Source organism: Calonectris borealis, chromosome 8 (assembly GCF_964195595.1).
Source record: "Calonectris borealis chromosome 8, bCalBor7.hap1.2, whole genome shotgun sequence".
Classification (NCBI taxonomy): domain Eukaryota; kingdom Metazoa; phylum Chordata; class Aves; order Procellariiformes; family Procellariidae; genus Calonectris; species Calonectris borealis.
In genome coordinates this window covers 5,711,173-5,735,672 of record NC_134319.1, presented here as the reverse complement: position 1 = coordinate 5,735,672, position 24,500 = coordinate 5,711,173, and the positions used below count along the sequence as shown (strand labels likewise).

The 24,500-nt window shown below is 47.8% G+C and overlaps 1 protein-coding gene and 1 long non-coding RNA gene across 2 annotated transcripts in view; both read right to left on the bottom strand.

Annotated features, from left to right (window-relative positions):
* Positions 1-395: 395 nt before the first annotated feature.
* Positions 396-7,393, bottom strand: LOC142085236 (uncharacterized). The gene is made up of 3 exons (XR_012674589.1): positions 7,257-7,393; positions 6,513-6,751; positions 396-1,734 (listed from the first exon to the last, which is right to left on the bottom strand). It is a non-coding gene; the product is annotated as an uncharacterized LOC142085236 (long non-coding RNA).
* A 4,413-nt stretch (positions 7,394-11,806) lies between these two features.
* The window catches only part of PLPP3 (phospholipid phosphatase 3), a 47,118-nt gene continuing 34,424 nt past the window's right edge, over positions 11,807-24,500 (bottom strand). Inside the window, exons 5-6 of the mRNA XM_075155695.1 lie at positions 19,211-19,387; positions 11,807-14,254 (exon numbers count right to left, since the gene is read on the bottom strand). Coding sequence (XP_075011796.1) covers positions 14,129-14,254; positions 19,211-19,387 — 303 coding nt within the window. The 3' untranslated portion in view covers positions 11,807-14,128. The remainder of the gene's footprint in view (positions 14,255-19,210; positions 19,388-24,500) is intronic.

Sequence of the window (24,500 nt, the reverse complement as noted above, 5' to 3'; positions counted from 1 at the left end):
TCACTGTTACGCCTTGCAATAAAACGCTCTGTTGCTCCTGCAGGACATGAGGGGTTTTAACCTCCAGTTCGGGATTTTGGTTTTGAGTTTGTGAGTCTGCAACCATTTGCCTTACAGTAGGCCAGCTGTTTTGGGGGGAAAAAAGAAAATCAAACCAGTGCAAAGCACAGAGCTCAACAGAGCTGATCATTTGGCTTTTGTTGTGAACCTGCCTCTCCTCAAATGCAAAACTGAATGAATAGAAACCAACCCGAAAAAATTAAAGTTGCAAAGCGCACCTTCGTATTTAAAAGAACCTGGGATGCCAGTCTTTCTTCTGTCCCTAATTTGCAAACTCCTCATTTTTTAGGGAATACGCCTGTTCTAGTGAGGGAGGCCAGGACAATAATAGCAATAGAAGCTTTCATGGAGTTGATTCAGACAACTATTAAATGAAGTGTAGACTTGCAAAATTCCATCTTTGAGATCTCAGTTCCTTTCTGACACCAAAATGTGAATCAAAAACTGAAATAACTCTCACTGGGTTATTTTTGCTGAAACTTTGCACAACTACAGGCAAAAGCCCAAAGCATTGCTGAATGCAAAACACAAATGACTTTATGCATTATAAAGCACTCCAGCTCTTGAAGAACTGCTCAGTAAGAATCAAGAGGAGATTTTTTTTTTTTTTTTTTTTCCCCAAAAAGGCAACATTTCTTATTAAAAAAAAATTGCTATTTTTCCCAGACTTCAATTTTGGAATGAAACTGGAGTCTGATTAAAAGTGATATGAAATGAAAATGTACAATTGGATAAGGCAGTATTAATATCTGTCTTAAGAGGATATGGCAAAGGACATTTTTACAGGCTTGTCTTTTTTGGGTTTACTCTTTTTTTGCAACTCCCTTGTTAGAGGGAGTGACAGCAGAAAGAGCCTGTGCAAGGCTTAAATATGGGCAGGAAATTTCCCATATGAGGACGGGCAGAAAAATTTGCTGAGATGTCAAAACTTAGCCCTGCTCGCTGAGAAGTGGATGTGAGACCAACACCTTTCAAAGCTTTCAGATAGGAAGACAGCTCGTGTCTTGTCCCACAACTGGTTGCAATCCAGACATTGGGGGATATAAGCATTTTAAATACTTTTTGGAGAAATAGTTAAAGCAGGAGTCTGCCGGCATGCAAGATGGCTAACTGCTACGTATTTTGGCTGGATGTATCATGCGTTTGTGAGCAACCTGGACCAGCTGCACCATGCCAATGAGACCATGACCAGAAGTTCATCAGGGATGGGGAGATTTGGCCATGACACAGGTCTGGGGTTCCCACATCTCCGTCGAGGGCCTTTGTGGCTAAATACACACGTTTTCTGACCACAAAGTACCTTATGATGTCAAGAAACCTTTCTTCAGGAGGGCTTTATCAGAAGGAGCTGGCTACTATGAAATGTTTCTTTTTGAAGAAAACAAAGAAAAAATAAAGAACAAAGCAGAAGTGGTTCATCCAAAACTTCCCAGCCATCTCCTCACCATTAGGTTTTGGGCAATCATCTCATGCTAATCCATTTGAGAGAGTAGGTCAGTAGCTATGGCTTGTCCTTGGAATAAGGTCCCATGGGGTTCCTAATTCCTGCCACCCCCCTCACCTGACCCCTAGATTGGGACAAACAAGGTGTTTACCTTCCCCGCACCTCATTTTCTCTGCTGGTAATAATGGGAAGTGATGATTGCTGCCTGCTTTGATGAAGTCCCCTGTGATCTACAAATGAAAAATGCAGTGTAAATGCAAGGAATGTAATTATTATTATCACCGAAGAAGCTGCCTGGTGACCTCGGAGCTGGTTTATAGATTCATAATTGGTTTAGATTGAAATGGCGATGAGGCAACATGTTTAAACATGCCATCCCCAATCCAATCTTGGGGGACAGTAAATATTGCAAGCGTGGTAAACCCGTGTTTCAGGACACTGCGATATCTTCTCCTTTGATAATCTTCGGAGCTCCAGCTGCCCCAGTGATGCTGGGATTTGGAAATTCCCATTCGATACTCATTCTGTCGTACAAGTCAGGTTAGTTTTCAGCCTACGTTTTGCTACAAGGAATTGCGTGCAGATCTCAGGAATGAGAACCAAATACTATTTGACATTTACAGAGAGTATTTAATTTCAGAAAGAGCCTTTGTGTATAGCAGAATCGCCCAGCAATGAAGAGCCCCTTCCAGCCTGGAGAACAGCTGCTATTTAATATTACATAATCGCTTTATGCTGCCCTCGAAAATAGAGGCTGAGGATTCACATGCTGCATCCTGTTAAAATTACAGGAGAAGCCCCTATAGACTGAAAGCCATTTTCCAAATGGGACTTTAGCTGTAATTATGGGTCAAACAACTCCTCTTAAGTAAAAAGTCCCCTTATTTAATGACGTGACACAGCATCACTGTAGGGGCTTTGCTTTTCAGCAGTTTTTTTCCTACCTCTCATTTATTAAACTGATCTGGCCAGAAGGAGAAAACAACACGACCACGGGGAGGGCTATAAATCTTCCTGCTTTTGAGCAGAACTCAAGCCCTAAGTAAAGAGAGGTTGGGAAGCCACTTCCTCCATCAACAGGTTATTCCATAATTATCCTCTCCCGGGCTCTCTCCACCTTCCCCTGCAGCCTGTAGCCAGAGTTAGAGCCAAGATCCTGGGCAGAGTGGACACACCACCAGGTCCCCTGTTTCCCAGCGTTGTGCAATGCCGTCTCTGTTATCGGTGTCCTCAGGATCTTCCCACAGCTGAGACAAAAGGTCTGGGGTTATTTGTAGATGTCTATAATTTGCAGGGTCCTCCCTTAGTTTGATTTGCTCTTAAATATAGGACTGGGAACTCCTGTGCAGAGTCGTCCCTCTTATTGCTTGATGTTTCCTGTGTTCTGAGCGTGCTGTCAAAACAAATACTCCCCTACCCTTGTTTACCGCCTTCAAGTCTTTGACATCTCATATATCAGGCCCGGCTTCCTCCCAGCTCCTTATAATCACGATTGCCTGAATAGGAGCTATTAAAGGCTTTTAGCAGACCTTTTCCTCCCAAGAAAATGAACCCAATCTCTAGGATGTGACATTCGGCTTCTTTTTGTGAAAAAGGTGGTTAGAAATCCACTTAGACTCTCAGTAATACCGGGATCATCTGTCAGTAGCTTCCAGCCCATCCCCCTGTAGCCACACTGGCTCCTGGCTGGTTTCCTCCACGGATATTTAAAGACTATGGTAGTATTTCTCTCTCCTTCCTTTGCTATTTGTATGCTGGATCCTCGGGCTTGTGTTTCATCATTGTTTTCAGCCCTTTTCCCATGTTTCGTGCTTGCTGCCGAGGTTGTGGATCGAGGAGGAGACCCGTGGACAGGCAGGGCTGGGACTGTCGCATCCTACAACACCTCCCAATGCCCCACGTAAGGTGGGGTTGGGGTTTCCCACGGGTCCAGCCCACAGACCTGCCCTGTGCGCCGGCTGTTTCACACCAGAGCACAACCTCTGTGATGGAAACTGTTGAGCTTAGGCTGAGTTTTTTCTCCTTTAGGACCACAGGCTGTTCTGGACTTGCGAGCTGCAAGGGGACAAACCTGATGATTTATCCACTAAGCCACATAGGCCCCTCAAACAGCTCCTTAATGTGAAACATGTGCTGCCGAGCCCCGGCAGTTAGTTCTCACTTTGGCTTAGCCCCTGTTTGCTCAAATGCCGAGCGCATTCAGACAACAGAGATTTTTCGGGAAGGAAAGCAGCATTCCTGGAAATCCCGTTGCTGTAAGAACACGCTCTCTCTGCTGGCACTTATTTTGACTCTGGCCTAAGTTATTTACAGAAGGTGAAGGATGTTTCGCTTGACTTTTATCTAATTATGATGGGCTTATGCAGATTAAGCATTATATGACTTAACGCTATTTATGGCAGGCACGATGTGTCGGTAGCAGAGCGTGGGTGCAGCGTGCAGGGCTCACGCTCAGGACGTGGGGCCCTTACATAAACGGTTATTTAGACCCCTTGCTCCCAGTTAGCACCAACTCCTGTTAAAATCTGCAGGAGCAGAGCACCTAAATAACCTCCCAGAGCAACACTGAGATTCGCAGAGACCTTTGGGTGCTTGGCAGGTGCTGCACAGCAAACTGCACGGGAAACCTGAGCTGGGCTACTTGTATCACTGGAGTCATTTTAATCCCCATCACTTCATTATCGTTGGCATGTTAACTCCCACTTTACCTCCCTGCATTGCTCTAGGGAGAGGAAATGGGTTGTTACAACAAATATCACCTTCCCCGGAGGTTTTAACACGGGGATGGCTGCATCATGTCTAGCATCTGCTAAGCCCTTAGGGGCGATTAGCTCGGGGTACCTGCCCAGCTGGGGGGGAGAAGGAGACAGGTAACCTCTGCTAAGGAACCCGGCAGCTATGCCGGGAGGACCGGGTTTTACTGAGCTCAGGAGCAAGGCTCCAGGCAATATCTCACAGGTCGGTAAGCAAATGCACTTGCACAGATGCTGCCTCGGTGAACGCGAGCTTAGCTCACCACACTTCTACCCCAGCCGGTGGGCTGGCCAAGAGCAAGCCTTGCCGCTATGCTTACTTAAAAATAATGAATCTTCTTATGCTGCTTGTAGCACGTCTTGAAGCACTAAAGAAAAAAAAAATATACTCCTTGAATGCTTTGAGATTGTAAGTGATGTTGGAGTCAAGGACGCTTCTTTTGTGCTTGGTGCCTGCAACTATGCGGGGCTGCGCTGTAGATGGGCAAACAGATTTGCACAAAAATGTTTAACATTTCCTAATGGGGATTGTTTGGAATTTCCTATTCCATAAAAAAAAAGTTAATATTTTGATTTTCTGTCTCAATTCAGAAGGAAAATACACAGTAAAATATTGGAATTTCTCAAGGGAAACCCCAAACTCAAAGCTGCCTTAATAAAGTGAGGAGTGGCTAGAAGAAACCCCAGACGTTTTTGGTAACTAGAAATAGCAGCGGACTGGCTTCCTCTGCATAAGGTTACCTACCTTGGCTGATAGTGTAGGTAGGGGGAACACCATACGGCTGTCCCTGAAGAATACACTTCCCTTCTGACTCCTGACACCCGTCCCGGTTTCCTGGAGTACCTAAACCCAACCATGAAAGGTTTTCCATGGGCAGAGAAGGGTGACTTCTTTAGAGCCAAACCCATCTCTATGCCCCAGCCTCACCCTACTCCTATCCACCTTGGCACCACACAACTGGTTTTGCCTCTCTGTGTTCTTAAGCTCATTTTCTGTTTAATAAACCCCTTTATGGCTTTTATCTGTAAAAATGTATATATTTTCCTCCACAACAAAAAATAAAACGCAGCAGCTGATCTATGGACATGAACCACCCCAAAAGGTCTCCCCTTCCCCATTGCAGTGGTGGGTGCAGGGGCAAGTGGAACTCAATCCATGCAATTTTTTTTCCCCCTTCTGTACTTAAGCAAAAATAGCTGCTCATAAATATAACCAAATTGGGAGAAAACGTCCTGAGGCAAACTGGAAGCTCATTACAGGTCCTGTGCTGGAAATGTTTGTGTTAGGTTTCCATTAAAGCACAATGTGTATTTTGGGAGGTTGGCTACAGGCAGCCTGTTCTCTACCGAACCCTCTGGCTCCTTGCGAGGTGCCAGCCTGTCGAAGGCTGTACCGCTATGTGCTAATATCTTCTCCCAGAGAGGTCTGACGGGTGGTTCATTAGCTTAAGCACTAATCCGTGCTGCCTCCTATTTATTTGTATGGAGACCTGCTCTGCAAGAAAGCTACTTTCCATGCTCTTTCCTCTGAACAGTTAATCCACCTGCTCGGTGCCTTGCCTGGCCCACTTCCGCGGGGAACTGCTCCCTTCGTTGCAAGATAAGACATGCATGGCTTTATGCCTCCAGTAAGCTTGCCTTCTTTATTCAAATCTTCCTGGAAGAGTTTAGAAAGGCAATTGCCTTCCTAATTTCAGTGCCAGTTCAGACAAGGAGCAGGCACACAGTTATTTGAATATCTTGTCCTTAATAAATAAGACTGAAGACGTAACCCTCTGCCTAGCATCCCTCCCCTTACCCCTCCGGCTTATTAGCATACAGTGGGTGGAAAGTCTTCTGCAGCCTTTTGTTCAGCTCACGTTCGCCGGTGTCTGTGCAGTTATCCGTTATCAGCCCAGTGTGCTGCTGTTTGCTTTCAGCAAGGTCAAATCTGCATTCGGCTCTGGCTCTACTGGTATGTCAGCTGCAGTGCAAGAATTTAGCATAGAGGCAACTTCTAGTTCCTTCGTAGCTCCTTTGAAAAGCTGAAATGATTATAAATACTTTTGCTGTATGAATATTAAAGTACATGTCAATCCATGACAAAAAACATCTTCCTGAGACTTCTTAACCCTCCAGCTTCACATCACCCCAAGGAGTCATCTCCAAACCTCTAAGACTTGTGCCATACGTATCTTAGCTCATGGTGGCCCCACATACCTAACAGCATCACACCTGATTTATACCAAGTATAAAGTGAATAAGAAGTGACTTACCCTCCAAGCTTGGAAATGCTGCCCACCCATCAACGTTGCTTGAAGAAATGCATCTTGCACGTTGGCACAGAAGTCATTAACGTTCCTCTTGAAAAAAGGGCTCTTCTGCAGCTTCGGAGAACCCCAGGAGAGAGGATTATCTGTTTTTCAGAAGTACCCTGAGGTCTAGCAGATAAGGTGCCTGCCTGAAGAAGGCATGAAGGAGGACGAATGCTATCAAGCCACTCTTCTCCCAGGGCCTGGAAGGTGGAGGGGTTAAGACCTGATAAGGAATCTCTCCTCTTGGAGAGCGTCAGATTAAATCTGACCTACAAACAGAAGGTGTTCCTATCTAATTGCTTGTACAAAGAAAAATTGGTCCCCAGCTAGTCCCTTCCCCACTGATTTTGTGTTAGTTTGCAGCCTTACGTTCTTGTAGGGCAAGAAGAAACCTGAGCAAAAAGTGAGCAAGCTTTAAATTTAGAAGCATTATTTTATGAGCAAACCCCATGAAAAGTTAACCAGGGGATTCATCTACGGGAAAATGGCACGATTTAATAAGAGCGAGGTTTTTTTGATAATAAAAGCAAAGGGATATGGGGCATGGGAACCCAGAAGCAGTTAGTAATGAAAAGTATTAACAACACGCTTTTAACAGTGAGGCCAATCAGCCGGCGGGACAGCTGGCCAAGGGTTGTGGTAAATCCGATATAATTTGGCATCTTTACATGAATCCTGGATGGCTTTCTAAAGGAGATGCAGTACCTTAGTCATGGGCTACAAGGTTTAAACGCAAGAGCTGCTGGATGATTTCTGAGCAGGGCTGGAGCGTCCTGCTGGCCTCGGCGTTGATTCCTTTGTTTACGGTCGGTGTTGGTGACTCTCAGAAATGGGTGAGTTGAAAGTGCCATGGCTAACCGGCCCAGGCTCCCACTGCATCCATTCAAGGGGACGCTTAGGCTGGCTCTGCTGAAAAGAATTACCTCTTTTGAATTAAGCAGTGTTTTTTCAGCTGCAATCGTCTCATCATTTACAAGCAAAACTTTCATGGACTTTTTCTAGTTTTTATGATTTTCCCATGGAAAGAAATACTTTGTAAAGAAAAAAAATCAAAGCAAACCCCAATTTTTGTTTTAAAAAGAAGCTTCAATGGGCTTTCCCCCCCACCCAAGCCTTGGTAGCTATTCTTCCTTTAATTTAAGCAAGGCTTGTATCAGTTGAAGTTATACTTGTGCTTACTTGACTTGAGGTAAACAGGACTAATCCTGCTTAAAACTGAACTAAGAATATCTACACAGTTTAATGAAATGGATTACAATTTTACCTCATATTAAACATTAACAACTTTTCTTGTTCAGACAAGCCCTGGGAGGCTGGAGCAATGTTATTCATTTGCCTTGAACATCACTAAAATTTCTTTGAAAATAAGCAAATTATGCACTTGTGCAGAAGGCAGGTCTCTTTGAAATGATGGTGCTCACGGGAGATCTGGCTCCCTTCCTCCTTCGGATAAAAAGAGGGTTTCTTTTCTTTTTTAGATTCTATTTTATTTCTTTCTTTATTTTATTTTATTTTAATTTGTTTTATTTTATTTTAATTTGTTTTATTTTATTTTTTAGATTTTACTTTATTTCTGAGTTCCTTATTAAAACAGCACAGTTCTTCCTGTTCCGTTCATGATGTTTCTTCAGGGGAAAGATCAGCCCAGCACGAATTAAACGCTCCTTTATTTAATTTATATCTCAGGCTGACCTCAGCTAGCGTGCACTCACACCACACACCTGGAAATGGAGATGTCAAAGTGCGGCTGGAAAGCCAAGCTTTTCACACCAGTTCCTGTACAAACTAAGTGATAACTTTGTTTCATTTTATTCATTTTTCAGGTGGGAAAGAGAAATCGCATTGTTTCAAGTTCTGGTATAATTTTAATCACTTCAAAGCCTTCAGGAGCAGGCTGAATTCCCCTCAATTCCCATTTCTCCCATCCGTAGATGTGTGTGTACACATATTTTGGTGTTTTGGTGGTTCTTTTTCTCAACTTTCTGCTGACACGTGGAAACACTAAAAGGTGTTTTTCTTAAATAATAGCCCATTGTTCCTGCTGGTTATGAACCCTTAGCATAAAGTGAGATCAAACCCCGTAGAGTTCATGCCTTTAAACCCCGCAGATGCTGATGCCTTTGCCACCAGCAGCGAATTAGCTGGCAGCCTCCCACTTCACGTGTCCCGAAACACAGCGCTGAGCGTCACCTGATGAGAGATTAAAAAAAACAAAAAAGCCAAGACGGTTATTTTCTGGGTTAAAGACAAAAATTAAATGCTACGCAAGGCTGCGCCACTATATATTAAAAGCAGCGTTGCCTGCGAGCTACCGCCGCGGTGGCAGTTGGCGGCTCTCGAGCAGGGCAGGAACTCGCAGAACGAGACTTTCTAAGGAAACCGGGAGATTTTCCCGGTGACTTCGCTCCCTTCTAGCTACAGATAGGACGGGGCGGGGATTCATCACAACCAGTCTGATCGCTACTACGCAAACACATACATAGGTGTAGTCTGTGCCCCGAGGAAATTATAACTCAAGACAAGCTAACGCAGGCACTCCCGCGCCGGCTGGTGCCAGTGGGGGTGGCGTGCAAAGGTGATAATTGAAAGTTGTTGGGTTTTGGGGTTTGTTTGTGTGTTTTTTTCCCCCCGCTGAGTCAACAGGAGGTTGTTTTCCACCTCCTGCTTCCTTCGGTGAAGGCGACAGCTTCTGTTCAACCTTGACGTAGGTTGGTAAGACAAGGCAGTGGCCGTCGGGGTTGTGTCAGGACCATCACCTGGCGCCCAGGGAACAAGGGTAGGAAGGTCTGGAGGAGACAGGCAGTAGCTCCTGTCTGTGGGCAGGTGTATGGACCATGTTTACAGAAGCCAGGAGGCAAGTGATTCACTTCATTCATAAAATCTGAACCTCTGATCTGGTCTCCAGAGTTAAAGATAAACACAAGGTAGGAATCGCTTGCCTTTTGGGAGGAGAACGGTGGATGGAGGCAGAGGGTGTGTCAAGAGAAAGGGGAGATGGCGGGGAGAAATGCAGCCGATGCGGGGTGCTGGCTCCAGGGACGGCCATGCTGCACCCCAACCATGGATGTGGGCTTGACATCAGCCCTCTGGTGCTGCAGGACCTCAGATGTCCTCTGGCTCCACGGCTGACTGTTAGTTTTATCTTTACAAACAGCTGGATGAAAACTTCGGACACTCAAAACAAGGCAGGCTTGGAGCATGAGAAAAACAGGTCTCTGCTTGCGGGGCGAACCTCCTCCCTCCCCCACCCTTGATTGAGAACTTCATATCCGAAAATCATTGAGCAGAAGTACAGCAGCTTCAGCCTCTGAAGGCTGCCAAGCATTCTTGCTGAGTGAAGCTGTTTAGGTACACCGAAACACGGCTGAACCTGGAGCTTGCGTAAACTTTTCTTACCCTGGAACAAAAGACGACCTGCTCCCATGGCAGTCAGGTGCACGCAGGAATCCCTGCCTGTGAAAACACGCCGAACCGGTCCCTGTACAAAAAAAGACAGGTTTGACCAGAACGGCCCCTTGTGCAGAAAGGATCAGCCAGCCAGGCCCCAGCATCAAAGGCAGAGGGCTGTGCTGGGTGCTCCGCAGCCTCCGATTAGCATTGGCGTGAGCAGAGCCCAGATTTTGCAGCACTAAAGGCCACAACCAGCATCCAGCCTTGGGCTCCAGCGACGCGCCTTGTTTGCACGAACGCACCTGAGTTTGTTCATCCGTCTCCCTCGCCGGGATAGCCGCAGAGAGCTGCAGCGTGCGGAGCAGCGTGCAAACCACCAGCCCCAAAGTCTCCCGGCTGTTCGACATCCCTGCTGACGTGCATTTGCGTGCAGGACCAAACGTCACAGCGGTGCGAGGTGCAAGCTCCAGCTGCGCGCGCTAACGCTGCTTGAGGACCGCCCGCAGAAGCGGTTGCCTTGGGATCCTAGCGCTCGGCTGGGGTTGGGGTTGGGTTTTTTTCTATTTCACCCATTTCTCTTTCACCTCCTTCCTGCCCCACAGGAAGCGATGGTGAGAGATATGCCCCGTCACCGCTTGTGGTACCTACCCTTCTGCTCCTTCGGCCGGCCCACCAAATGCTTTCACTTCTCTTCGGAGTTTCTCTGAAATGCTCATTTAATATCAGCGCTCGTTCCTCCTGTAGCGCTTAAACTTTTACTCTACGCTCTGCTAACCCAGAAAGGTCTCTGCGGACCATGCCACCACGTATCGCCTTCTCCCATCCATGCCTTCAGCAATTATCACTCCCCTTTAATTATTGCGCAAGCAGTTGGCAGGGGTGAAGCGCCGGCAAAGCTGCACCCCCATGGGCACAGGCTGCCGAGCAAAGCTGCCCTTATCCCCCCAGCCCGAGGGCACGGATGGGACCGGGCGGCACAGGGGAGGCGGACGGGAAGCAGAGGAGGAAACAACGGCGCTAAAACCATCGCTCAGCCAGAAATAGGACTTGGCACTGCTGATAGCCCCGCGCTATAACGTTCAAGCCTGTTGCCTTCCATAAATTTATCCGTGGCCTTTTCTCCCTCTCCCCGACCTGACCCGCACATCCTGAGCGAGGTCCGGCGACTCGCCAGCCCCACCACCACCGGCTCTGCCCCGGCTCTTATCGCCTCCTGTGCCGTTTCCCCTCTGACACTTCTCCAAGCCCTCCTCTTTCACCCAGACATCTGTATTCCTGTTTTCTTCCAAGTAGCTGGGGGTTAAGATGTGAGCAAACCCTTTTCTCAGCCCGGCGCTTGCTGGACCCGAGCCAGCCCCGCACGTGAAGGTGTCCACGGGGCCGAGCTCTTACCAGGCAGCCGCAGGCAGACGTGGCAGGGTTTCCTCCTCCCACCCGGGTTACTTAGACCCAGGCAGCGTATTTTGGAGATAAACCGGAGATTAAGAGTCTGTCCTCACGGCCATTGCCCTGCAGCTGAAGTCTCTCCTCTACAACACACTCAACCCCCAAACGCTTTCAAATCACACGCGGCACCACAAAAACTCCCTTTGCATTTAGGACAGGTGCGGGTTTACGAAGTTTTTCCACGCGTAATAAAATATTACTACTAATTAGGATAATAATAGCAAGTGCTAGCTGAGTTCTGCCTGCTTAATTTCCACCTGCTACTTATTTGCAGTTTGATGTGGTATTCGCTTCCTGTCATGCATTCTTGCAAATTATTTCTGTGCCGCGTTATCTTGCCGATGCGGTTCACCCAAGGAGTGGCCGAAACGCAGCTCTGACCGTGTGTCACCGCCAAGACGTTCATTTTCTTCTGTAGGAGGAGGAAAAAAAAAAAAAATTAAAAAAAAAAAATCAAGGCTGCCTTGTAACCGTATGTTGTGCACGTGTGCGTATGGGAGCACATGCTGTTGTGGGCTTTTTTTTTTTTTCCCTTCCACCCACATCTTTGCAACCCAGCGAGCTGCAGGTTTTTTGTTCAGCTGCAAAGTGTCTGTTTTTCATGGAAAAGGTGGTGGCGCAGAGCAGAGTTGTGAGTCCTCCTAGGCGGGGACTGTCCAGGCCACCCAGCAACCAGGTTGCGGCTCTTCAGACTCTTTTATTTAAATACTATTTCTTTAAAGCTTATAATATTGTTAAAGAAAAAGGGATACCCTCAATAAAAAGGGATGTGCTGAAAGACTGGGCATAGGCAAGAGCAGTGCATTGCAAACCCACGCACGTCCCCACCCCCAGCATCTCCCAGGAGCTGGTGGGACCTTCTTGCACGCCCATCAAAAGTGGTATCGGGTCCTTTTTAACCTGATGCCCTCGTGTATCATCAAATCCCAAAGGATCAACCCCAGTCGTCCCGCTGGGCAAGGGCCCTATTTCTCTGGCAGGGGAAGGTCAAGCCAAAGGCAGAATGCAACTCGCACCGGGATGTTTAGTTGTGTTATGAGCTTTTATTTAAAAAGCACATTTATACAGCAATAATTTCGCAGATACAAACTTCAATTTTGTATTCTACAAAAGTCTTTGAATATTCTTCTCTTTACAAAATGGAACATTACAAAAATACAGACGATTTAATATGTTTTTTTTATACAAATGTCTCTAATTGTAGTTATTTTCATTAAAATATTACTACCACAGAACTACAATATTTTAGTCGACTATAAAAAAATTAATTCAATGCTTTTTTTAAGCAGCAAAATGTAAATAACACAGGTCAGGACACAGTTTATAGTCATAGTGGATATATCTAAAATTGTTTCAGAAATAATATTTTACATAGTTAATTTTTAAGGTTTTATACATTATTTATATAATATTTATATATAAAAAAATCATAGCTTGCTATAGTTGAAATGATAGGACGGATTCTGTAAGAAGGATGTGCAAATGGCCGTTCTGCATGCTTTGCGGGATCCCTTTGCAAACGCGCTCTGTGAAAGGGCTGCAAACCAAGAACCTGTGGTTTCCGGGCACAAAAAAAAAAAAAAAAAAAAAAAAAAAAAAATCACTCGATATAGGCACGACTGATTTACCACCGGTGTCACCGAGCGGAGCACAGGACCTGGTACCTGCCATGGCGTGCACCGGGGTGCCAAGGGAGAAGGAGGAAGAGGGGGATGCACAAACCGACTGACAGCCAGGCTGGGACGTGCCGCCCAGCAGCCCGTCCCGAAACTGCAGAATAAAAGTTTCCCCGAGACTCAGCCCCGAGGTCGTAGTGCGAACGCGTCTTCGGCGGAGCCGCCGCTACCCACTTGGAAACCGCCAGCTCCCGCGGGCGCGCAGAAAATCTGCTGCCATTTTTTGAGGGGGGATGGCCGGGAAGCGGAGGATGCTCTTTTCAACAAGGGCCATTTGTGGGTGCTGCGCACGCCCGGGGGCTCAGGCAGGACGAACCCTGGCCAGGGAGCGAGCGGAGAGGAAGAAACGTGGCTTCTCTGCACGGAGGATGGAGTTATTCAGCCTCACCGCGCGTCTCAGGACTGCTCGTTAAAGGCGTGTAGTGTGAACAGAGACCCTTCGGAGATCTTTGAATGGGCAAGCTTCTTCTAAACTAAGTCACAGTATGGAATAGAGGAGGCAAAAATAAACTGGTATCAAAAAGAGAAAAAAGCAACTCTTACAAACCAATCCCAGATCTTGACTCAGTGCTGTTTCTCGTATATAGTGCTATACAATTTAGTCGTGAGTTGTTTTTTTTTCTCGCAGGCATTGGAAATCTTCATAGTAAAAAAAAAAAAAACAAAACACTAAGATGGCCAGCTTTCCAAAAATCCCTTAGTGTTCATTAGGCTATGAACAATTTGGCGTTCACTACAACATGAACACTCAAACCAATTGCACATCCAGAACTCCGGCACCTCTCTTTGTTTGTTCGGCTTTTGTTTTTTTTTTGTTTTTGTTTTTTCTTTCTCATTGTCGCTTTTGACTTAGTTGACCACCACCCCTTTCATCCAAATGTTGCAAGTTGAAAAGACCACAGAGTAAGACTTTACTGGTCGGGCAAGAAAGTCTCTCCCTACATTCTACTGTCTGATGAGATTTGAGAGCAGCAGGTAGTTGCTGTCAGCAGTCATTTTTTGCAAAAAAAAAAAAAAAAAAAAAATTTAAAATAAAATAGAACATCCATCCGATTTCTCGAAGGTCTACACCATGTTGTGATGGTTATTCCGCTCAATGATGTCCACAGGTGAAAGGATCTCCTTCCGGATGGGCGGTGGAGGCAGGCAAGTCTTCGTCTTGGGCTTGAAGAGATCTGAGACGTAAAACACCTGTAGGAATAAGTGGAAAAGGCAAACTTAGCCACCCTGGGTGATGCTTTGTTCAAAAATTTGATTTACAGAATACATGCATATCTTTAAGCTGCAAAAATAGCACTTTTTGTGCTATTGAATGCCCGCCCATAACACTGATAGCTGTGAAATCCCAAGCGCCTGCTACCACCTTTCTGTACAATACGGAAAAAGGCTCAGACCTCACAAAACACAGCGTAAAAACATTACAGAACAATTTCATTTCTCACTGCGTAATCACCGAGCGCAATACCCAAACCTCTGCTGAACGGGTTGAAAAGCCAGGAAACAGATACACGGCCCACACTCCAATAAAATAACAAAGGTCTCCAAAGGGCCGGCCTGACTCATGGTGAGTGGTTTTCGGGATGGAGCTGGCATGAAACAATTCATTCAGCCAGACATCAGGTAGGCAATTAAAAGCTTTTAAATCAAAGCTGTATTAAAAGTTATCAGCAATGAGTCAACAGCGAGTGATGCTCTCCTCATGCCCCACCAAGGCACCGGTATGGAGCCGGGGTCTGGTCCTGAAGCCAAAGCCTAAGGAGAGGGGCAGCTATTCCTGACTACTTCTTCCTAAATATCCCGTGATGTAACCCCTCTCCCGGATGTGAAAAAGCCAGCGCTTAGCAATTTCGGGAGGTAGCAACACAATAAGAAACAAAATGCTGGGAGGAAACTTCCACATCCTCCCTTGGCAGCCGCTGCACAAAGCTTATCGGTCCTCCAGGACCGGGGCACTTTCTCCCTTGCCAAAACTCAGCCCCGCGCCAGAAGGGAAAAGAGTCAGACAGCACAGATCCTCTGGACGGGGCAAAAGTGGTGAGGACTCATCATTTTGGCAGCTGGCACCAAAGCCCCAAACTTCGGTCCTGCTGCCGACTGCCTCTGCCAGCCCAAATTTGCCGGCTCATCTCAGACATCCTTAACCACCGATAATTCGGACCGAGCTACACGTTTGCTGAGCCCAAGCCCCGGGAGGAGCAGCACGTGGTTGTAGGAATTAGCAGCACGACTGAGATTTCTCCCACAGCACTCGGATGCAACATTTAAGCCACAAGATAAATCAGGGGAAAAAAACGTAAGTCCAAGTGCTCAAAGGAATAATATTAGATTAGCACATGCAGGCTGGGTAACACAGGAGGGAGCAAAGGTTTCTCCTCTGCATCTCCACATTTTCTAGCTACCCAGAGCCCCACACAGCAGGTCTAGTCATCTTTGGAAACAACTTTTGCCAGTCCCAATCAGCACGGGCAGATAAGGAACTGAGCTGAACAGACAGTGAACCTGCTGCACGTGGCAATTTTCTCCTACAATTATAACCAGGGATGCGGGAAGCTGAGCTGTTGTTGCTCAGCTTTTATTGCTTGGTGGAAAAGCAGGGAAGGAGCTGACATATAAACCAGCTCTTTTTTCCGTGTATGTGTTGGTGTCTGGCTGCCCAGTTGTATAACAGAGCTGATAAAGTTGTTTACAGGGCATCCAAGTGGCAGCGTTTGTGCCTTTGGTTAAATAACAGGATCCACTGACCCTGCCGAGGGTCGCGAGCTGGAGTCCGGCCTCTTGCTGCAGCATCGCGGTGTAAAAGCATGTTGAACTGCTCTGGCAATGGTTTTCTTTTGGGTCGTTAATAACTGTAAAACCCCCGTTCGGCTGGCTCGGCGCATTTCTGATGCCATCTCGCTCACTTGCCCACCTCGGAGAGCTGGATTTAATCAAAAAGATGTCCAATTTCTGCGCCAAGATAGCCATGACAAATCAATTTATGGGAGGAGATTGCTGAGTGCAAGAAGCATATGGGGATTACACCGAGTCTGGTCCTTATTTTGGACAGGAATGAGTTATGGTGGAGTGTCATCCTGGGTATTTGAGCTTTTACTGTGCTGCTCGCTGCTTTTCAGGGTTTAATTCAGAGATTGGGTAAGAGGTTTCATTTCTCTTTAAACTGTATTTCACTTTAACATGGCTGGAGGTTATATAAACACTTACAGGAATCATGAAATGTGATCTTTTGGGGTTAAAACAGTGTGTTAAATCCTCCTAATGCTTGAACTGTTTAACACAAAAAAGGACTAATAAACGTGCAAAGTTTTTCACTTGGATTAGCTCCATTTCCTGTAGAAGGTGCTCTCCACCCATAAAGAAAACTTGATGGCAGAAGACTGAGCGTGTATTGTACAAACTAAGCCAATATCCTATATTGCCACTTAACAATTCCGATTCCTTTTCATTATATTGAAGAAATCTTTAATCACATCCAGAGAGGTTAAAAAACTCACCTAAGCTAACCAGAGCAACACCAGGAGCACGTCCTTCTGTCGTCTCCCCTGTTCTCTCTCCATCAGATGAGACATAAACTACACGACACATAGCAGGCTGCCTACAACGCGCATAAAAACTATTTCCATTTAAGAAATCCTCATCGTATTTCACCCTGGATCCGAGTCCAAATGTTTCATCAGCTGGAAGCGCTTGACACTAATGTCTTCTGCTTGTTATTTCAGGCACTAAAGGACAAATGCGTCTGCTGCAGCACAACCTGGATTTAAGCTCTGGCAGCCCTCAGAGATGAAACCCACAATTGGTTTCTACTGAAAATTACAGCCTGATAACTACGGCATTTTAACGGCCCTTGATTATCATCAGAGTGGACACTTGAAGGCTTTGCTGCGGGAAGGGGTGTCTGGGAGCACCCAGGGTGGGTTGGAGGTGGTGAGTCTCCAGGTCCCTCCCTTTGCTTCAGAGCATCCCGTGCACGAGAGCTGGGCAAGGACCCCCAGGACATACCGGTAACTGCTCTGATATACCAGTCATTTTAGCAAAAAGCTGCTAAACTATACATTCAATGCAAACTCCAGGGAGTCTCGGGGTGATTCTTCCTCTTGTCCCTTGCTGCCATCTCCCAAAAGGGAGGAAAGCCTGCCGGTCCCTCCTAGGCAATGGCTCACGCCAGCAAAGCCAGGTTCGGGAGAACAAAAACGTATTGATGGTTCTTTGCAAGCTGATGAAATGGGACAAGGCTTGGGTTTAAACCTGCCCCGAGTCCTAAGCTGCTGCCTGAGATGTCCCCAGCCACCAAGCCATGCCTGCAAAGGGTTTGGAGACAACTGCCCTCTCCACGAGCCGGTTGGGAAGAGCAGCGCAGGTTGCCCCAGGCTCGCAGGCGAAGCCGAGCCTGCCTGTGAAACTCCAGGCAGCTGCTTCCTACGTCGGTTTACCTCGACACCGGAAAACCAGCCCAGCACCGCCACAGCCTCCCCTTCCCAGCACGCCGGAGGGCCGGGAGGGGATGGCCAGCCCTGCCGCTCATCCCAGCCAGGAAGCATCCGGACGCCTGTCCCGAGCATCCGGAGAGCTATTGTCTTTCTGAAACCGCTGCTTGGGATCCAGGGATGGATCGCCTGGTCCCGAATCCTCCTATATGTTGCTGTTATCCCACCTCTCAAGCAGAAAGGCACACGGAGAGGTAAATACCCGCTGGTAAAACCACCTGGTGATGTGCACTCGCTGTCCCAACAAACCCACATGGTACGAATTCAGGCACCTGGACTGAGACAAGCTGCTTCATTGCTCCCCGCGTGGCCCAGGGCCTTTTCTCCCCAGGGCTGCCAGCACTGCCATCACGCTGCTACAGCTGACTGCTGGGGCAGGAAAAGATTACCGGGATTTGGAGAAACACCCCGACAATATTGGAATGAAGGACACAGGACCTGTAACGCTGCTGCTGCGAGCAGGCGTTACAGCAGCCTCTGTGCACACACACACTTCTCTAGCTTCCCCCTCGGAATTTGCCAGCCCCGCATGGGAGGTTGGCATCAGGCAACGGCAAAACCCAACAGCTACTGCTCAGGGAGTTAATAATACTTCATCAAAACTTCCCGACAATGACATTTTTGTCTTGGCTTTGGAATATTATCAATGAGTGGAAAGTACATAAATAACCTATTTTTTCTCCTTGCAAAATATAACATTAACGAACTTAATTCCTTGCCTCCGGGGCTGCTTTACTTTTAGATCAGTTAAAAAAAAAAAAAACAAAAACCAAAAACCAAGAAAGTTTGTAAGCTGTTAAAAATCTTGCTTTCAGGAGTTCATACAGACACAAGAACAACCATAACCCCCAGCCCCTTTGTTTCTATGCGAGGCAGCGACCTGCTGCCCCCCACCCTGCCTACTTTAAACATCTACATGTGTCACTTCGAGTTACAGGGCTGCGCAATCAGGTCACTCTTTGGAAAGCAAATTGCATGAGAACAAGCCCGGCAGCCGAAGACAAACGGGCACGGCTTTTGTTCGCCGTTTTCTCACGAGCCCTTTCACTACATTAAAAACCCACCACCAAACGAGGCACCCTGTCTCCCCTCGCTGGGCAGACACCAGCTCCCCTTCCCAGGGGACGGCTTTTGGCTGGATTGTGCCGGGAAGAGCCATAATCCCAACCACCCCAAACTCCCTGCTTGGGCCCTGGCAGAAAGCCTTGCAAACGAGCCAGTGCTCGTTACCGAGAGCAGCTGGAGAAGCAAATGCTGCTGGCCGAGAGGGAAGTGCTCTCCCTTGTCTGAATGCCTTTTCAGCACCCTGAGCTGCCTGGGCGAAGGAGCCCCTTTCCTAGGAGCCTCCAGGAGCCCAAGGCCGAAGGGGAAAAACCCTAAATGTTGCATTTTTTGCTGAATATGCAGTTTGTTTGGTGGGGGACAAGAGGAATTGCTTCACCCCTCCAGCACAGCAACGGCGTTTGCTCATGGGGAGGGGAAAGTGCCAGCGGGTGCACCCTCCCTTGCCATCATTGGGCTGGTAGGGTGCTCCACTCTTGAGCCGCGCTCCACCTGCAAACGAGGTTTACACGCACTGTCACACGGGGATGACACCGGACCGAGCCCCCGGGACCCCCACCAGCATCCCCGCTGCCGTTCCTGGCACGATTGCCATACTCACCACGCAGTAAGCCACCAGGGCTCCCTGTGCAAAGCCCGCCAGCACGTCGGTGGGGTGATGCTTGTGGTCCGACACACGGGACAGGCCGGTGTAAAACGCCATCATGATGAGGGTGAACTGGAGTAGGGGACGGAGCAGGCGGGCTCCCTTCCACGTGAATCTGGCCTGCAGATAAAACTGCGGGGAAGAGAAGAAAACAAAAAGGTTGCGTTAATTTGAGGGCAGCAAAGGAGAAGCTGTGCCCAAAACGTGCATGCGTCGCCGCACCTACTCTGTGGGGCTGGCTGTGGGGCACCCGCACCCCCATGGCGTAAGGAAGGGGGAGTTGTCAAAGAAGGATGCTCTTTGCAAACGTGTGGCCTCCATCATGCAGAGGGGAGTGAAGCTGGAGGGATTTTAACCCATGGAGGGGATGCGGGCAGAGGCGGATGGGTACAGCCCTCCCTTGGTGAGCCAGGGTCAGGAGCTTGGGACGCCCCGCATCCCGGCTCATCCCCCAGCCCTGCTTCAGCCTCCAAGTCCATCACAGTCACACACAACACCCTGGAAATTCCTCCCCCCAGCTATTTAGCGCCTAACAGAAGGAAGGTCCCAAATTTGGGGCACGCGGGACCCACAGCATCTCTCAGAGGAAAACCAGGAATCAACGCAGCATGCCACACCTCCAGAGCCAGCCCCAAGGATTTCCAGGCACAGCCGCAACCGCTGACCGTGTGGATGCAAAATGCAATCCTCTAACATTGCCATTACGTGGATGCAAAATGCAATCCTCTAACATTGCCATCACGTGGATGCAAAATGCAATCCTCTAACATCGCCATCACGTTTCCCAGCCCGAGCCCTGGTGTTTGCAGGGGCGTAAGCGAGCAGCCGCCCTGTCGCAAGGCATGGGAAGTCGCTCTTACCCAGCGAGGGAAAAGCAAGGTCCTGGCTCGACCCAAAAAGACGAAGCTGACATGACGTCAAATGGACATTGTCCCCCTCCCCGTGACTATCTTGGGCCCGTTTCCGTTTCCGCCGGCGGGCACAGCCGGTTCCTGTGGGAACCGGGAAGCTGGGCGGGAAGAGAGGACAGGAAAACGGCAACCTGCTGCCCACAGATGAGCAGGGCTGGGCGCAGCGCGGGGAGGAAGGCTGCGGGAAGGGAGGGACGCTGCAGCAACCTTCAGGCTTGGGGAGGAGAGAGGCATTCGATGGCTTGAAGAGTGTAAACGTGCCTGGAAAACACTGCTCGGCTCCTGCAGCTCGGACCCGCTGCCCGTGGGCTCAGCCACAGCAGGTATTTTCTGCCTGTACCTAAATGAAGCGCTGGAAGTCAGACCCAGCGTGCTTCGTGGGACTTTGCAACATCAGAGGGCTGGAAAGTGGTTTAATACCCATTTACGATCCCTTTTACACACCCAGAGCAGTTTACACTGCCTTGATATAAAAGGGAATGAAGCTCTTGCCGGGTTCCCTGAAACCACAAATAACTTAATGACACCATTTACCTATAAAAGCAGAATTAATTGGAAAGCTGATAAGGGGGAAGCATCGTTTTGGCCAATTTAGTATGTTTGGTTGTTGCATAAATATTATATTTACCCCTTTTTGGAAAGAACACACACTGGGCTCTTTAGAGGAAATGAAATACCATGTCATTTGAATGGAGCAGATGCTCCAAATTATCCAAATTGTTAGCCAATTAACATGGAAGAGAGCAGTACCAAAACAGCTCGGCGCTGGCTAATGCACGTTCAATTCTGGGGAATGTATCTGCAAACCAGCCCGAGCCTGGGAACGGAGCCACGTCACCACGGCGCACACCCCACGCCGTGCAAACTTGTGCACGCGATGCTATGGGACGAGTTACAGCTCTCTAGATCCCCACAGCAAACCCACGCTGAGGTAGCCCAGTGAATGGACCACTGGGCTGGCTCTCTAGTTTGTGATGATAATTTCTATGCTCGGGAAAAAGATGAGTCAACAACCAACATGTCAAAATTAAGAGGCATGTTCTGCCCAGAAAGATCTAAAAAAATAACAAAAATACACCACCAGTGAGGAGATGCCTTCCCTCCAGGTAAAATGCAGCCACCGCTGAGCTGGAAAGCTGGAGCTGTAAAATAGCACAACCCCATCCTGCACAGCCATTTGCAGTGATTTAACAGCAGGCACTTCATCCTGCAAGCAAGTATCTATGCGGTTCATTAGCAGAGAACTGCATTTTTAGTTTGCAATGCTTAGGCTGGCTGAATTTTTGTTGCCATGGTATTTGTGCACCCAGTGATCTGCCACTGCGAATAAACTGTGCAGGCAGGATACTCCCAAAGTAGTCAGGGAAGGTGGTGGTAGAGAGGGCTGGGGGCCCGGATATCTTTAAATACAATTTCTCAGCGTAGAGACAATGTCCCTTGAAAAACCAGCTTTTGTGGAGAGTAGCATTTTTAAAGCACACAAAAGATATAAAAATATGCTTCTTTTGCCATGCTTCAGGCTCAGGATTATTTTCATGTTCAAGAGTCACAGCCCAGCCCAGGTGACAGTGCAAAAGTCAGGTTCCAGTATGTTGATGCAGAACAAAATTAGCTCCAAGTATTATATCTTATAAATTATTACTCTTAGTTCTACCAGGAAGACTTGAAACCTAACATCTTTAGTCTTGAGGCTCTGTCACATCAAACCCCTTAAGAAAGAAATTTGCTGCTGGATAATCTGATATTTGTCTCTTGCACAGCCTTGACATCCCCTCAAACCATTCCATCCCACAAGCTTGGACTAAATAGGTCATCTATTGAGGAAGCAAAGGTCATTCCTATTTGAGGAAGCAAAGTATCAATTAAAAATCAGGAATAAAAAGCTAACCCTGAGTTTGAATACACAATAAAGCAGACACTTTTGGGGCTGAAGCGATTAAAAAATAAACATATTTGTATACTGATTCGCTCCTTCCAAAGCACAGCTCTGAACTGAGTGCCTAATCTACACACTTTAGCCCTGGAAAAGGTGTGCAAAGGCAGCGTGGCACCGTACGGGGTGTGCTGGGTGCCAGCCAAGTCCCCAGCACCCAACTCACACTCACACCTGCATATCTTGGAGGAGCAAAACCCACCCGAATAGATGCATCTCAGACCCTACACTATCAGCGTCAGGATCTTGACTGAGCTCCTTTTACTGCCACAATAAAAGTCTTGGAAAAATTGCTCTTTAGTTCCCCATTCATGAAGAAAAAAAAGAGGATAACAGCACTTTTCATATTCCACAGGCATATTATGAGCATGCAGCAGGTCAAAAACTGTCCTCAAACACCAGGGTGCTGAGGATCCCCTAAGTACTTCAGAGGCCAGCCTTGGGGTGCTCCAAAGTTTGCCTCTGCCCTCGGTATGAAAAAAAAACCTAGTTAATAAGAGAAGGTCAAAAAGCAAAAGGGGTGCTTGGGGGCTGAAAGAATCAGAATTTCCCTAAAACAGGAATTAGTGCTATTAATGAGAAATGGGAAGTTCCTGGCAATTTATCTGAAAACCTGCTTTTGAAGGTTTTTTTTTTTTTGAAACCTCAGAGCAAATCTGAAGGATTTGCTAAGGACTGCCAGATTTGGATGGGAACATGGGGCTGGATGGAGCCCTTCCTGGGAGGGGATGGAGGAGCAAGACCACAACCAGGGTTATTTCCACCACAGACCGTCACAGGGCAGCGAAAGTCCGGAGGAGCATCAACAGGAGCAAGCGCGGATGAAATTAAATGGGATCACACAGAACAGGAGTTATTTGGAGCTCCCATCCACTGTCTCCTGGCAGAGGCCGAGTTACCACAAAGCAGATGGCTTGAAGGACGTCACATCGCTCTTCTTCTGCCAGGGGACTTCCACAGTGCTGGTGGGGACAGCCTGTGGCCACATGCAACCCCCAAGCAAACCCATCGAGGAGGAGCTGGCAGGGGACACAGAGCTAAAAGCATCACCTCCAGCCTCCCGGGGCTTTCTGCCACCCAGAAATCCCGTCCTGTTCACGCTCTCCCCACCGCAACCCTGAACTCCATCAACCACGTCCCTTAGTCAGAGCTAAGGTTTCCTTCTGGGAAATGGCTGGTCTTGTTTCTGACTGTCTGACCTGAAGCTACCTCCATCTCCAGCCCCATCTACAAACAGAGCGGTACCCAAAACCCCTCAAACCCAAACTCACCCCGGCGTAACGCACTGCCCTGGCTGGGCAAAGCCAGCTGCAGGAGGGGGAACTGCACAACTCAGCTTTTAGCACCAAGATGGCAAGGGGACAAGGACAGGAGAAGGGTAAAGACCTCCCAGCACCAAAGGGATGCGTTGTCTGCCTCTTTCCTGCCTTTGCTGGGTGTACAGCATCCTCCCACCCTGTCGGGAATATCCCCATCACTTCAGCAACGCAGTTCACACCTCAGCCCTGGCCTCTGATGTAATTCCAGTTTATTAGCTTACTTAGGTCACCTCTAAACTTGACTCCAAGTCCACAACCACCACGGAGTTTCCTTCGCACGGGCACGTCATCCCTCAGCAGCAAGAGGGCACTGGGACCTTCTCCACCCTTCAGCAAGAAACCCCAGTGCAAAGCTTCACGCTCACCCAGATACACAAAACCAGCAACATCTCTAATTTTTCATATATGAGTAGAACACACTAAAACCCATTCTGATCTGAAGTCTTCAACCTCATCCACCAATGCACATTAAATACGCAAGCTGCCCTGTTTACTTCCCTTTTATCCAGAATCAGCCAGGGATATTAATTTAGCTTTTTTGATATTAATTTAGTTTTTCTGCATCCTCTCTGTTTCAGGCAACTTTGTGTCGTTAAAAAAAAACCGAACAAAAAAATCAGCATTATGGGTTCACATTCTTGAGGGGAGTGGAAAGCCCCCATCGCTCTCTGCAAAGACTCCCCACGTCCAGCAAAACAAAACCGAGGGGTGTGGGTCAGGTCCAGACGGCTGTGTGGAATAAGCTGTTACATACCTCCTCTTCCCTCAGCCTGCTATAAATATGTATTACGGGCTCACTCAGCCAAGGAGTAACAAAGCAAGGAAAATTAAGACAAAGAGGATTACCCAAGTGTAATTTCCCCTTTTAAATTTTTTTATACAAAGGCCTGATGTTAATTGGGTGTTCTTGGTGACAAGAAGGCTGCGAGAAACTTAGCCCTGAAGTCTCAGTGTTTAGAACTAAATCCCAGGAGATTTTACTGTGTTGCAAGTGCCTTTCCCTGGGACTTTTCCCCTGAAGCCCTCCAGGGCTTGGCATCTATCCGTGTGTTCCTACCAGGAGCCCGTAGCCAAACTGCTTC